Here is a 16,114-nt window from a genome sequence, read left to right as displayed (position 1 = left end):
TGCAGGGGATAGCACCAGATTCTGAGGACCAAATCACCATTTATGATATCCCCTTCTGTCTCTCCACATGGAGAAGGTTGGTGGCAGCACCTGGACTCTGTCCACAGTGAAAATACAGGGAGCCAATGGAAGAATCTGTGTTATTCGCCCCAACTCTCAGTCCCTCCAAAGAGGCACAAGGCAAGGGGGAATGAAAAATGCAGCTGCTGTTATCCTTGAGGAACGAGCCCAAACCAGTACAGTGGTCCATTCAGGAACAAGAGGCTAACTCTGATTTAATTAAGTGCTCAGTGATTCTTCTGGTGCTAATAGGTCCAGGGAGAAGGGCCGAACTCTACAGACACACACACGATTTTCTTGGGAATGCAGACAAGCAAAGAACAGCAGATATGTTTATTCCAAGATGACAAGATAGCATTGTGACTGAAATGAGGTATTTATCTAGAAAGGGGAGGATGAAAGGATGATCGTTTTTAAAACTGAAGCCACCACAGTTTGTTAAATGAAGAGTGGGGGAGCAGATCGGAGGGAGAAAAATGAGATGAAATTATCGCATACTTGCACTAAAGGGAGGGAAATGAAAAATAATTGGTCATGACTTTCTGTTTGGACTAGATCAGCCCACGCTTTCATGAGTCAAAAATAATAAATACAGTATTTGTACCATCATAAATTCCCATTTAAAAAGTCCAGTAGCAGTAAGTTTTTGGAAGACGAGAAACAAATTACAGCAGGTTTACATTGAGAAAGCTTTAAGCCTTCAACATGTCAGATATTTTGGGAATGATTTACCATCCTTTTCTCAAAATACAATGTAAACTCAATGAGACGCAGACAGAAAACAGGCCTTCCTATTAAACTTTGACACAAGAATAATGAAACCATCCATAATCGACATCTGATTTGTTTGGGAATTTTCTTCTCTTTCGCTATTTAAATTCCTTGCAAGAAAAAAAAAACTTGCTGAGAAAAAGGAGGAAAAGGGCTCATTTGAAATATATTTCATATCTTTTAAGGATCGCTCCTCTTTATTTCTAGTTACCATCATCAGAGCCTTATGGATGTGACCTAAAAGCTGCTGACATCAGAGTTGGAAGATTCTGCCTCATTTCAGTGGAGCTGAGATGTCTAAACCAGACTCTTCATCTCCACCATTTCACAGGCCACTGCCACCACAAAGCAAACCTCCCATGATGCAGGAACAGGACTTTTTCAGTAGATTCTCAGTGCCTGAAGATCCCCTTGGCACTGATGAGAGACTGGGAGATGTTTCCTGCTGTATTTGGAGCAGGGAACTGAGCACTGAAGCAGTCCATGGCAGAAAGGCACTGAACTGTCAGTGTCTCTGCTTGCTCCTGCATCATCCCAGAATGACATAAAGGCACCTTGGAAACGTGTGGATTTCATCCCCAAACCCATAAAATAGCCATAGATAATGTAATAGATTTTAACATTTTTTACAGGCTATTGCTTTCCCCCACACTATCTCCCCTCCACTTTGCATTAATTTTTATTCAATGCTGCTATCCTGAAAGCTTCTCTGAAACTTCCCAGGAGATCTATCATACCTTGCCTGTTTTCCCTGGTTTCTAAAATTAATTTAAATCAATTATTTCATATATTCCATCATTTTCTTTAAGCCATTTAGTGAAGATATAGCAAATTATTCAACATAAAATACAACCAGATCATTTCACCACAACCAAAAATGTGATTTATCATCACATTCAATTAGAATCCACTGAAAGCAGTGGCAAAAGTCACATTTAGCTGAATAAGGATCAAGGCTTTGATTTACTGTGCCATAGGAATAACACATAATGGAAAAGGCCAGGATACATACGGAATTCCAATTTCAAAGAGATTGTTTTGAATCAGTTGCTTTCCAAGCATGATGATGCTCAGCTGAATGCAGAGTTCCATCAGACACCCTCCTGGAGCACACTGCAATTAAACAAAACCAGAGAGTGCAAAGGGATTAAGAGAATTAATTTAAAAATATACACCTGGAAGAGCTCCCAGTGTCTCTATGTGCCCACTGTCCCTACCATCACTTTTTGCGGGATCACAGAACTCATTGGTTACTTCAAATCTGTGTTTGATAAGGTATTTCATCTCCACTCATAAAACTGTATTATGGAAAATATGCAGAGCTCTGAAACAACTCACAGTGCCCTGGAGCTCCCATATTTCCTTTTAAAATATTCACTATATAATCAATGTAATAAACATAATGCATGATCACCAATACTCTTCCAACCTGATCTCTCCCAAGGGGGAAAGAAAACCTTCAGTCTTGCAAAGACTTTTATGTCAGCTTTATTGTCAAATCTTGAGTACATCTCTCAGCTTTCAAGGGAACACCCACAGCAATCCCCTTCATGAGGGTATTTTAAAAAAATAAATGTTTATAAGTTTAGCTCAAAATGGCTCCAGGTTTTTAAGCTATTAAAATTGCCACGCTTCCAGCGATCTGCAGAATGCGAAGCCAGATTCATGCTTCCCGAGGGCCTCAACCAAATCATAGAATGTTTGTGCCTTAGTGCCCAGTTGTAAAGCACAAAGTGGTGAAGCTTCACCTAAGAAAGACCATGAAATAGTCAGAAAGAATGGCAGAAAGAAAGAATATAAAGTTTCCTTTGATGGAAACCTTGGGTTTTCCCTATTCAAGTTGAAGATTTAACCTCTTGTTTTAACATGTGTTTTCTATTTTCCCCTGTTGTTTGCAGTCCACTAAACACAATACACATATTTCTTTGTGTAAAGGATTTTATTTGTAATTTGAATTTCATATGTACTTACCTCTTCCATCCTATAACCTTCAAACACATACACATAACGACCAGGACGGCCAACAAACCTGAAAGCAAAAATAATATATAAACTAGAATGAAAACAGAAAAATAAGCTAATATTGACACCATGATTTAATATAAAAACACAAAAATAAGTTAACTTTGAAATCAAGATTGTTCATCTGTATTAGTCAAAATATTTCAGAAGTTGCTTCTTAAACATGAATTTTCAAGGGCTCAGCATCTATTCAGCTGCTATTATTTCAAAGAAATGGGCCTCTACAAATGGTTTTCTACTACATCTGGATAAAATAATTGTAATAAAATATTTTTCAGTGATAATATAATTAAAAACCTCATTCGATTAGAGGTGGCAAATAAACCTGGGGACACATATCCTAATTCACATTCTCTTACATGTGAATAATGCCCTGAATGGAATTATTTACACATCTGTACCCAACCAAGACTCTTCTGGCTACACCAGGAGAAACAATGATATTGACTTTATTCAAACCATACAACACAAAAATATGGTTAAAAAAGAGAGAATTTGGTGACATTTTTTCAATGGCGTCTTACAGTATTTGCAACTGCTGGTGAAACGCACCATTAATCCTCAAATGAAAGGTGCTGGATAGATTAGTTAAGAGCAGAGATTAAAAAAATTTTACAGCCCCCAAAAGGAAGAGTAAAGTGGTAGGAAACAGAATCCAGAGGATGTTTTAAATAATTTTTTGCCAAAGTTTTAGCAAAGAATCATTTTAAGCTTCCCATTGAAAAGCATGTGGATGATTGGATCCCAAAAGAAAAGGATTCTGAGCCAATAGGAAGTCACACTTATTTAGCAGGACAGCTGAATTAGCTTTTTGGTCAATCACTTCATTTGCCAGTTGACTGTAGCTATTTCTTAATTTGATATGTGAGAATAATGCAAAATAATGTGAAAGTAAAAGAAAAAAGAGCTCTGTAATTTTAAATTAAATAGGAATACCTTTCTTTGCTAAATGATGCTTCAAGGAAAATTTGTTAAACTGTGGAAAGTTAAAGCGTGTAAGCATCACCATTCATTATAAAAACTACACTTTTTAAAAAGACCAAAATTAATTATTAACTTTAGATAACCCTGTCAAACATATTTTTTCAGAGCTGGCAAAGATGATCAGTCCCAAGCCTTTGTGCCCACTTTCATACACAGATCCACTAATATAGACACAGATATAAAAATGCAGAAATATATATATGTAAAGGATATTCATCCTACCTTCCTTTAAAAAAGGCAACATAAAAAATTGATGCATAAGAATTCACAAACTTCAGTAGGAATGCCTTCAAAATCAGTCTTTCTTCAAAAGTTTTCTCTGTTTTTGGTACTTCTGGGGGGGAAAAAAGTAAACCATAGAACTGAATCAGTAAGTAATATAAAAATCCCTGAATCCCCAAACATGTACAAAAAAACCCCAAACTTCAAACTTTGGGCTTATATTAATTTTTTCTTTTGTACCTCTAATTTGTACCAAAGCCACTAGGTCTGTCACTGAGTCCTGATTTCCAGAGATACTCAATTCCACAAAGCAAAAGCAGTATAAATTACTCTGCTGTATATATGGATATTAACATACACGAGTATATCTGCTACACATTTACATGACTAAAATTAAAAAATAATAATTCGTATTCTCAATTGAGGAATGCTGAAAGAAAAGAACAAAGACTTTGAACCAGAAAAAAATCACCTTAAAAGCATCCTCAACTTGTAGTCCACTAGTCTTCCTTTCTGTGGTGAGATTGTTGATATGTTTGATGCTAAATACAAGACTAAATACGTTTCTGAATAAGGTATTAAGTTAATTAAGTGCAAAATAAAGACACATTTTTGTTAACAATTCACTATATATGTTCTGTATTTCAAGATTTCTTGGTTTAAATATTTTCAGTATTCATTATTCTGTACCCAGATTTATTTTCCATTTCTGTGGAAATTTTCTGGCAGCAGAAGCACAGGTGTAAGACAGAGGCTTTTCAAACTGATGGTAGGATCATTTTTTAAAGATTTTATATGGGTGAAACCCTTACATTTCTCTGCTCATCCTGAGGTGTATCTAATGTGAGATAAGATAATTTTATGATTAAATTTATCATTCTTGGCTGAACTTCTGTGGCACAAAGAAAGTGTGGAATAATAAGGAGATTCAGAGCTCTGGCTTAAGGACTTCATTAAAATACTGCTGTACTCGTACAGTTTTGTTGCAGGCACTGTTTGAGTGTTCTGTTTGCTTTGCCGTTGTTTTGGGGCATTTTATCTTTAAAAAGCTGCATGATTATTTTAGCACTAAAGGAATAGAAAAGCCTAATGAGCCCTCACTGCCTGACTTTCTTTGTGATATTTTCAATGACATTTTCATAAAAGATCAGTGCACAACCACATGAGCCCTAAGGCATAACCCACCTATAAGTATAAAAAAGCTTAATTAAACCTTCAAACAATTTGTAGGTGATCCCATACACTGAATAGATCCACAAGAGGAAAGCTCAGGGCAGCAGGAATATCGAAGAACAGCAGTGCAACTTTTCATTTGAGGGAGAAAAATCCTAAACCCTGCCTTACAGAGAACCCCCCATGGATGAACTCAGCCTCTGGATGAACATTTGCACACCATATATGGTCCCAGAGGCTCCCTCAGACATCCTATATCATAGCTGTAGAGGTATGTGTAGAATTTGTCCTCCGGCTCATTGGGTGTGCTGCATGAGAAATGCATTCAGCCAGAATAGATGCATTAGTAACAGAGAAAACTCCCTCATCCCAAAAAAATGAAACACTTGGTGGTGGGTTGTTATGCCAAAATTAGGCAGTTGGAACTTTGCAGGTGGAGGATGAGCTGAGCTAAGGGTGGAATGGGCCTTAGCTCTCTGAAGGAGTTGTTGCCTTTGCAAGGGACAAACATGAGTAGTTTTGATTTTGTCCCCATTTCACTGGTTCTTCCTTGGCCTCAAGGAAGCGTTGAGGAGGAGGAGGCCCTGGCACAGGCTGCCCAGATCAACTGTGGCTGCCCCATCCCTGGAACTGTCCAAGGGCAGGTTGGATGGGGCTGGGAGCAACCTGGGCTAGTGGAAGTTGTCCCTACCCATGGCAGGGGCTTGGAACGAGGTGAGCTTCAAGATCCCTTCCAACCCAACCTATTCTGTGGTCCTGAGTTACAAATGAGCTGTAAATCTTGTCTGCCACCACCTGATTACTGAAGATGATCTGTTCTTCCTGGGAATAGCAGGATACCATCTGCACTTTGGCTGGTCTGATCTGTGATAAAAGGGCATCAGTGCCCCACTCCACTGGGCCCACAGGAGTGCTGCTCCACCCCTGTACAAGCTCTCTCTATTGACAAAAAACAAAACTCCTACTCTTTTCCTCTTGACTGAGGAGGTATTGAGGCATATGCATGACTGTGATCCTATGATTAACACAATTGCTATCAGTGCTATTCTTGTGCTTTCAGATGTAATTTTTCACCTGATCAGAGATTCGAGTGTACTTGAGCCAGGAATAGAAACTTATGCTGTCAAGAGCTATTCCTTCAGCCCAACAAGTGTGTTCTTCAGCTTGTGGATAAAGTGCAATGTGAAATGAGAATTGAGTATGTTTTTCTCCTCTCAGTTATGAGAGTTCACAAGTTAAGCAACATTTATCAGCATGCATGAATTGTAATTTTTTAAAACATTTTGATTACATTTGGCATCTGAGCCTAGCGCTGGAGAAAGCTGCCTGAGTGAACTTTCTAACTCATGTAATTTGTAGCACTAGACATTATTCTGACTGGATCCTTCTTAAACAAAACATCTGATGGCTGATTAGGAATTGATTAGGAATTATTTATCATTATTAGGGCAGCTGATTAGCTGCCCTAATAACGATAGGATTAAAATTAGATGCAAAGTGACAGGGGGGCAAAAATCAGCAAGTACAAAATAGTTTTTTCTTTCACAGTTCAGCCTGGTGCACATTTCAAAGAGAGAGATTTTCCTCCTGCACTTCCCAAAGAGAGGCCATAGCAGTGCCTAGCACTTCCAAGCTCCTGCCTAGAAGCTGCTGGAGAAATCTCATCTTCATCTTTTCCTACTCTTTCCACACAGCTGTGTCATTCCTTAACATTTGTTCCCTTTCTTACCTGGGCAGGTGCAGTGAACAGAATTGATCAGGCTACACAGTTAGCAGTCTGTCACTCATGTGAAAGCTGAAAATCTGGGTACAATTTTGGCCTGAACAGTGAGCCTGAGCTCATTTATGCTACTAGAACAGAGTCCATTTGTGTAACCCTGTTACAATCTGCCCAAAACCGAGTGCAAAACAGAAATAAGCAAACAAATGAACCCACTTAAGTGATATTTTGTGAAAATGAATTGCTTTGTCTTCACTTCTTTCAAATAGTTTAGGAATTTAAACAGGACCACACTTCCACAATTCAGGCTTGGATCTCTAACAGTTGCAAAACTGTAGTTTGTAATGTTCTTCCAAAAACAGGACTGAAATAGATGTTTTCATTTGTGAATTTATAAGTGTTTTAAGAAATTGAGAAGAAACAGAAGTTTGAAGAGTAATCTCATATAAAGCACTATCAGCCAACATCCTTGGTCTAATTTATATAATAAAATAAAGCCCAGCTTAAACCCCTATTAGTAAACATCTTTAGCCTAATGTATATAACAAATCAATACTTTAGGCCTAAAGCTCTAAAGGAGTCAAAGGAATGACTTCTCTTCAAAAGAAATAAATAGCCAGGCTTGCAACAATATTTTGATGTTTAAAATGAACTTTGAAAGTCCAACCACTAACTGCCGTACAAATCATTAGTAAAAAGTCCAGCCCAGACATGCACCCAAAATGGAACCAAAAAATCATTTGAGCAGTAAGGAAATGGTTAAAACTTTCATCAGGGAAACATCATCAGTGTAACTTTGTCAGAGCCATCAACATTTTTTAAACAACCCACTGACTTTCTGCAGTTCTTCACTTAAAGAGGTACCTTCACAGGCCTGAGTGTTTTCACAGGCCCTGTCCAGGAGGAAATACTCCTCTTGGACCCTCCTTGCACCCCCTGGTGTCAATACATGGATTAATGAGGAATGTGGTAAGCCATTTTACCAATTTCTGTCAGCCATTTGGCCACAGCTCCATAAATTTCATCGAGGATGAGGACCACCACAAGGTTAATGATGACAGCAGTAGCAGCCACAGTCACTCGAACATTGGACCTGGTTGTCTCGTTTGTGCTGAAGGACAAGGCTGCTGCTGTTGTGATTCGGTACACGATGACACCAAACACTGCTGAAAATGCCAGCATGATCTGCAAACAAATGAACACATTGATTAGTTCAGCCTAGAAACAGAAGCTTTGGCTGGGAGGTTGGGTATGTTCCATGAATTGGCATTGTAGGGTTGTTTCTTAGTGTGAGGTGACAACATGCAGGTGATCGAAATAAAAGGCTCTCCAGCAAACAGAGACAGAAATAAGAAATAAGGAAATTGATGCACGACTCCAAACTGGCACAACAATTCAACTGACACAAGATGCTCAGAGGGCTGGATGCTTTACAGCACTTCTCCTGTGAAGACAGCTTGAGAAGTTGGAAGAGAGTTGAGAGAGTTGTCTAGAGAGATCTTCTATCGCCTTTCAGTGTCTAAAGGAGGCTTATAAAAAGGTGGGAAAGTGACTTTTTACATGGGCAGGTAGAGGTAAGAAATGGGAGATAGTTTTAAACCAAAAGAAGACATTTTTTGTTAGATATTGGGAAGAAATCCTTCCTGGGAGGGTACTGAGGCCCTGGCACAGGTTGCCCAGAGAAGCTGTGGCTGTCCCATCCCTGGAAGAGACCAAGGCCAGGGTGGATGGGGCCCTGAGTGTCCTGATCCAGTAAGTGGCAGCCCTGCCCCTGGCAGGGAGTTAGAATTAGATAACCTTTAAGATCCTTTTCAACCCAAACCAATCTGTGATTCTTTTATACTGATTCCATGGATTCCTGCAGATGGGCATGTCTGCTGTGATTAAAGCTACACACATCATTCTTGCAGTGAAATTTGGGCATTTTGGGTTCAAAAGCAGGAATTAAGCAAGATCTTTTATCTGACAATAGATTCAGATGGCTTGGACTGAAAGGCCTTTATTTATGTGCAGTCAGGTAAATGGGCTTTACCGGCTCAAACAGCTACACCTGCGCACAGCAGAAGCGCCAGATTACAAATGAAAGTCATTATTCCCCTGTTATTATTCCTTTAAGGCTGACTTAAACAGGGTTATTAGGGCTTCACTTTACATTTGTGTCCCAGAAATCACTTGGTATCCCTGGCATTCTTTGTGGGCCAGCTTTGACCCATGAGATGAGGAAAGTTGGCCCTGCAATTTAAGGTCAAGTTCCCACAAGAAGAATTTGAATTTCACAGGGTTGTGGTATTCTTTAAAAAAAAAAAAAAGTATCTAAACCAATCCACAATGAAAAATAAATTATTAAAACAATAATTTAAAAAAGTACATTTTCATCATCACAGCACAAAAGGGGGAGAAGGTACGTTCTTCCCTTTCATTTTTGCCTTTAGCAAGAATTCCAGTGTACATTCATTATTTTAGGTAAAACATCTTGAGATCATCAGATGAAAGAGACTACCACAATGTGAAAGATTAAACTACTGCAATTATTAAAATAGGCCTAGGGGCCCAGATTCAAAACATGGGTTTAGGGAAATTTAATAGTTTATTTTAATGATCCAGTAACAGTTTATTGAATTCCTGTATGCAGGGGAAGGTTGTTGCATGAAAAGGAACTATTGCAAAAAAACCACAACAAGAATCAGAGTTAAATTATTAAAAGTTGAAGGTGAAAACTGGGCACATTTTGCTTTTATGAAGAACTAGTAAACATACTGAGAATTAATTATTTGGAAAAACTCCTGGAGATTTCAGATGAAATTGTCAAATATGTTTTTTCAGCAAATAGTAATAGTTAGACCTAATAAAACATTTATTTTTTAAAGAACTGTTTCATTAATTTTAAATGAAATGTATGTTAAATGATAAAAGCCTGAACCTGAAACAGTTTAAATGAACATTTTTCAAATGCCATAAAATATTATTTCCTTTGGTTTTGTAGTTTTCATTGTGTCAAAGAAACATTTCTAGTTTTTATATCTATTTTTCTTTTGACTTACCTACCAAATAAAGAGACAAAAAACAAAAAATCACATTCATGCTGAACTACCTTGCTGTGACAGAAGGGGTGCAGGAACAAAGAACCATAACTTTTTTCGTGCTTCCCCATTACAATCACTAGAGTAGAAAGTAAAATCCCCCACAAAGGAAGAAAACAAAACAGCACCACCTGGTATTAATTTACTTCACCTTCCACCTCTACAGACACCTTAAGCTCCTTTCTTTTTCTTAATCTGAGTCACAGATTCCTCCTTCTTAATCATCTTCCTGATACTCTCTTCCTGTTTCTTTTCCCTGTGGATTTCTTTGCAATTTTTTCACTATGCTAGTGGACAAGGAAAATCAGAAATTGGATGCCTCATTTTGGAGCTGATGAGATCCCTGGGCCTCCATATACACCTCTCTCCATCACAAATTCCCACTTAGGAATGATATCCTAACAGTACAGGAAGAAAAGTTGAGGACAGTCCACACTAAACAGAAAAAGAGGAAATTTCAGATCATGAAAGTTCAAAGAACTTGAACCTGACCAACGGATTTTAGTGATCCCTTGCCCTGAGGAATGTTACTGGAGCTTGAGAGAGTAGCAACCTTTTCAAGTTCATGCAATGCCATAGCAAGGTGTACAAAATTACTGAAAAAAATCCTTATTTGTTTGAAGAACAAAAATATTTGCTTTGCAAAAGCATCAGGGCTTCAGAAACTCTCAGTTGCTCAGCTGTTTTCAAACATCTGCTTAGACACAGATGGAAAAATACTCCTTTAGGAGTTTTCATTATCTGTGCATCCAGCAAGAAGAGAAAATTGAGGAGGGCCTGTAGGACTGCACAGTTACTGTGAGCACAGTTCTCACTCCCCTGACAGTCACTGGGGGGAATAGCTCTTGTATCTTCACAGCATTTCTCTCATTCCTGAAAATACCTCTTCTGCCCAAATTCCTGATCAGGCAGGTCACCATTTGTTCAGGTGCCCACTCATGGGGTTAGTTGTCATTGCCAACATTTCCTTTGGCCATCCTTCCCCGCTGTTATGGCAGTTTCTTCCCTGAATAGCTAAACTAGTCCGTCCAGGACTGAGCTGCTTAGAAACAGATGTGAAAATTGGCTGCAGAAAAGGTCACCTACTGAGCCTGGCACGAATGAAGACAAACAGGAAAGAAAACTAGATCTGAGAAGGAAGCTATAAAACCCCATGGGCTGGACTGCTACCTCCATCCAAGTAGGATAACAATTTAATGTCCAGATAGTTCTCTGACTTCCCAGTAGGGCTATTCTAGAGTCAAGTATTACACCATATGAGTGAGAATAGGGTGGAAGAGGCTGAACTCTTCTGCCATGGCACAAATTTATTTTCTTCCTTCATCTGACTGAGCCAAACAAAGAAAAGCCCGAGTGATTCATTGTTCCATGCCACCCTGCCCTCTGCAAGCACTACCAGCATCTTTACCACCAACTCAGAAATCTCTGCCACAACATGTGCCTTCTAAATATGGGGTTTATAAATTGTGTTGTATTATTGTTAAACACACTCAAGAAAAACTTTATGTGCCCAGCTGAGCCCAGATCTCCTGCTACCATTGATCTCACTCTGCAAAAATAAGACTTGTGAACTTCTGTCCTACAATCCCTGCAAAAATGCATAGCTTAAATCAGATTTGGATCTTCTGTCCCCTCTGCAGTCTAGTGAGGCTTCGACTGTGATCAGATTTTAAAGCATCCACACATGTGTGAATTAATCTTTGGAATTGTTTAGTGATGTAAGACTGGACGAGAGAAGCTAACACAATGTGTTTTTTCAGCCTGCATTTTGAACAAAAAAATCTGCATGCCTAGCTTAATACAGACAGAGGAAAAGACAGGAAAAAAAAGAAAAGACCATGACACAATTATTGAAAGAGGATTCACAAAAGTGAAGTACACAACAGAAGTATGGAAATTAAGGGAGGAAAAAAAAAAAAAAAAGGGAAAGATTTCACACTAAGAAAACCATTACCAGCTTCAAGAATCACCAGGGAAAGTATGGGATGTAAAGCTGGGGGAAGGAGGGACAGAACAATACAGCATCACTCCATAGCAATGTAGAAATTTTCATGGAAAACACCTATAGATGTGGAACACTGGACCCTTTTGGCCTGGGAAAGCTAGCATTAAAAATTCAACAATCACTTTTGCAGCACTAGAAATTGCTTGTGTGCAGGTCTGTGTCTGACTCTTGTACCCCTGCACACACACATAAATTCAAGATTTTATTATTTATTTTGTACGTAGGCCCTATAGTTAAAATAATTAATCTGTGTGAAAAATAATAATAGAGCTTAACAAGACCAATAAAGTTTCTCAGTACAACACTATTTCACAGACTGACAACAAAACGTCAGTCTGATCTTTCCAATTCCGCTTTAACTAATCTAGCAGGAGAAAGGGAAACATCCCATACAGTAAAGAGCAACTTGCAATATCCATGTAGAATAGCAGAGCATGCGCTCCGCCATCAAGAGTTGGTTTGAATTTCATGCATGGTTTGCAAGTTGTCTCCAGTAGGTACTTATATATGAATAATGCTCCAAATATTGCAAAAATAAGATAATTGTGTCCACTTTGCCAGATGGTGAAAGTCAGCTTAGTTCCACTAGTCACGAACAGAAGTTGAAGAATTGGAGCTCTGCATTTTGCATCTCACAAACTGTAGGTAATAACCCTTTATAAATCTCTCTGAGATCTTACAGTAAGCAGGGAGGGTAATACCTAGGTTATGAGTCAGGAAAGCACTTAAGGCTCATGCTTAGGGGAGAATTAAACATGTGGTGAAAGTCAAGAGCACATGTAAGCACCTTGTCTGCAAAAGAATAACTTGTAAAAAAGCTCAGTCAGGGCTGTATGCTTAGTCAGACTCAATGTGGTTTGCTCTAAGTGAAGTCATGACTCATGCCACTTAGAGGTTCTGTCTAAAAAGCAAATATTTGGTATGGCCACAGGATAGTAAACTCACTCAAAATGCTGTGAGTACATCCATATAGAACACATCTAAAATGTACAGAAAAGATTCTAAATATGCAATGCATACATCTTCATAAATATATAAACATATCTATTAGGGTGCAGACATTAACTTCAATGTGAGCATTTGATTGTCAGAAAAAGAAATGAAATCTTTTCAGGACATCTGGTGCAGTATATGCAAATATGAGTAAATTAGAAATACACTTAGGTATCTTAAAATAATTTAGGCCTCAGATGAGTTTCCCTAGTCACATGCTGCAATGGTGCAACCAGGCCAATTTCATTGCCATTTTATAGTGGCTGTAGATATGAACAGACGCTTTCAGTCAGTAAGTACTGTGTAACCAGAGGGATAATAGGATCCTTTACCATGTAATTTAGGGTTTGTTAGCCCGGCCTTCCTTTTGCTGTTTACAAAGTCCAGCAGATTCATGACGCGTTTGTTTTGCTGGAAATTTGACTTTTGACTAGGACAATGGTGTCCCCATTTTAGAGGCTGCCCTGCACACCTGACTCTTGCTCCCAAAGGAGGACTGTGTACCATCATCTTACTGTATACCATGATCTACTGTATAGTCCATCCATGAATGTGTCTTGGATAAATATATCTCAGCAACTGATTTATTTCACCTGGATGTCGCCTGTTCAGAGGTTCAGCCTTTCTGAATGTCACTGTAACCAACATATGTAATACTGTGCTCACAACTAAATATCAATGTTATCCCTTCATTGGATAACAGAGATGGAGCAGAAACCCTGGGAGAGAGACAGAATTTGTGTAATGAACTGCTGGCATTACAGCAAATCAGACCTTCCACAAGCAGCCTTTGGAAAAAGAGAATAAAGCTGGAGGCAGGCATTGAGCTCCATTAACCTTCCTAGTATTTCTCCCAAAATGACCTTACCTTCAGATTTTTAACATATTTGAGAAGAGCAATTCAAGGGTTTCCTTCTAGATGCTCATGGCAAAGTTTCTCACACCCAATAAACAAGCAAAAATGCAAATTATGTTACCATAAATAGAATCAGTCCGAAGTTCACTGCATATCCAGGCATGCGGTCACTCCATGTCAGTTTATCCTTTTCATTCTGTAGGCAAAACACATAAAATAAGAGATGTGACAGAACTGTACAATAGGAAATATTAGAATTAATAGGATTTATTGTTGAGAGCCATTCTCAATTCCCCTGCTGTGATTTTGAAGTATATGATGTGATTTAGAACACTGATATTTTAAAGTAGATTTTCATTTGAGATAAAGGAGGGGAAGGGTAAATAAGACATGTAGAAAATGTCTGCAAAATTCAGAAAATAGCCTATGCAACTATGATTTAAGTATTTGAAAACATGTATTCCAGTCTTCCTAAAGTTCATATCAGAAGAAATCCCTGAGATTTACTTTAATTCACATTTAGGCAAAGCAAGATTCAAGCATTTATTTTTAATTGCTTCTTGTAAAACTACAGAAGAACAGTGCTTGAAACAGAAACCATGATAAGAATGCTGACTACCATTGAACCCAGATTTTTTTCCTAATGGTCAAAAGCATCAAATGTGACCCCTCAGATAATTCTTGGCAAGACACTCCAATCCTTCCCCTGGTACTTGTTTTATAGCAGAGGGAAACTACAAAAGCAAGGCCCCTCTGAACCCTGCTGCCAACCTTGTTTTTTTCATGCATAAACAGCATCTCCCTCTTCCCTGTATAATTTAAAGCAACTGTGATCAGTGAAATCCAGTATGCTTTTCCCCTCCCCACACAAACTCAACTCCAGGCCCAGATGCATGTACATCTAAAGAAGACATTTGAAGATGGATTAATGTGAGAAATATGATTCCCTCCTCTCAAAATAGGCTTCTTAAAATAATAATAAGGTTGCTGCTTTGTTTAAGTTAAACTAAAACTATATAATCAAATTAACTAAGGACACAAAGCCGGCTGCTGTTGGTATTTCTGTGAAGCACCACTGCTGCCCCATGGACCAGTACTACCCTTACACTGGAGTTAGCCCAGAGTGATTCTGAATTTAAATGAGTTTAAATCAGATTAGAACTCAGGTGGAAGATTTCCTATAAACCATTTCTAAGGCACAATTGCTCACGGATAAACATAAAAATCTGGGAGCGTTGTGCCTTTGTAAGAAGCTTTTCCAAAGCAGAATTAGGAATGCAGCATATAAGTGCAGAAATGCAGCTGTGGATTTTCTAACTGGGATGTGGAATTAGACCTAGGACATAACCCTGCCTATACATCCATTCCTATGGTGGTGGTGCCTCAGACACTGTGGGAGAGAGCATTACTCAGCAACCCTTCTTGTGACCTCGTCTCCTTCAGGACAGTCCTGGAAGCACTGGGGTACAGCACACCCAACCAGAAGCACTAATAATTTGGCCCAGTGTACACAGCACAAAAATACCTTTTACAGTTCATACACAGAGTCCAGCACATAGCTGGAAGGCTACTTGAAAAAGCATTCCTGTGAATGCACACATTGCATTTTGGCTGTTATCACTCAGCAATTCTAGAGGACATAAAGAAGTTCTGAGTGATTATATTCCCAGAAGGCCTGAAGGACACCACATTTTACAGCTTCACTACGGGCTGTATGGGGCTGTGGCTGGTGTGGGGCTGTTTTGTACTTGTGCTGAACACAGGGCTGATAATACAGAGATGGGTTTGTTATTGTGGGGCAAAGCTTACACTGAGCCAAGCCTTTCCTGCTTTTCTGCTGGCTCCCTGCTGAAAGAATTTAGGAGGAGACATAGCCAAGACAGGTGACCCCAACTGACCAAAGGCACATTCCAAACCTTATGACATCACAATCAGTGTATAAAGTGGGGAGAAGAAGGAAGAAGGGAGGGATGTTTGGAGTAATAGTGTCTGTCTTCCTGAGGAACTGTTGCATGAGATGGAGCCCTGCTCTCCTAGGCATGGCTGAACACCTGCCAACCATGACAAGCAGGGAATTAATTCCTTGTTTTGCTTTGCTATAAATCTGTCTCTATCCCAACCAGTGACTTTCTCCCTTTTACCCTTCCCATTCTCCCCCTGATCCTGCTGTTGGGGAGTGAGTGGTTGCTGGCTGGGTTTACACCAGGATGGTAAGCAAGCCATCTTCT

At 39.0% G+C, this 16,114-nt stretch overlaps 1 protein-coding gene across 2 annotated transcripts in view; it reads right to left on the bottom strand.

Moving 5' to 3' along the window:
• The window catches only part of ANO2 (anoctamin 2), a 146,978-nt gene that overhangs the window by 22,640 nt on the left and 108,224 nt on the right, over nucleotides 1-16,114 (bottom strand). For both annotated transcript variants that reach the window (XR_005258835.1, XM_038153088.1), the window contains exons 15-19: nucleotides 14,008-14,082; nucleotides 7,936-8,137; nucleotides 4,060-4,171; nucleotides 2,803-2,860; nucleotides 1,844-1,944 (exon numbers count right to left, since the gene is read on the bottom strand). Coding sequence is in view for 1 of the 2 variants with exons in the window: in XM_038153088.1 (XP_038009016.1) it covers nucleotides 1,844-1,944; nucleotides 2,803-2,860; nucleotides 4,060-4,171; nucleotides 7,936-8,137; nucleotides 14,008-14,082 (548 nt within the window). In the remaining variant the exon portion in view is untranslated. The remainder of the gene's footprint in view (nucleotides 1-1,843; nucleotides 1,945-2,802; nucleotides 2,861-4,059; nucleotides 4,172-7,935; nucleotides 8,138-14,007; nucleotides 14,083-16,114) is intronic.

Source organism: Motacilla alba, chromosome 1A (genome assembly GCF_015832195.1).
Source record: "Motacilla alba alba isolate MOTALB_02 chromosome 1A, Motacilla_alba_V1.0_pri, whole genome shotgun sequence".
Lineage (NCBI taxonomy): Eukaryota > Metazoa > Chordata > Aves > Passeriformes > Motacillidae > Motacilla > Motacilla alba.
Note: the sequence above shows the minus strand (reverse complement) of the source record. Positions and strands in the feature narration are given on the sequence as shown.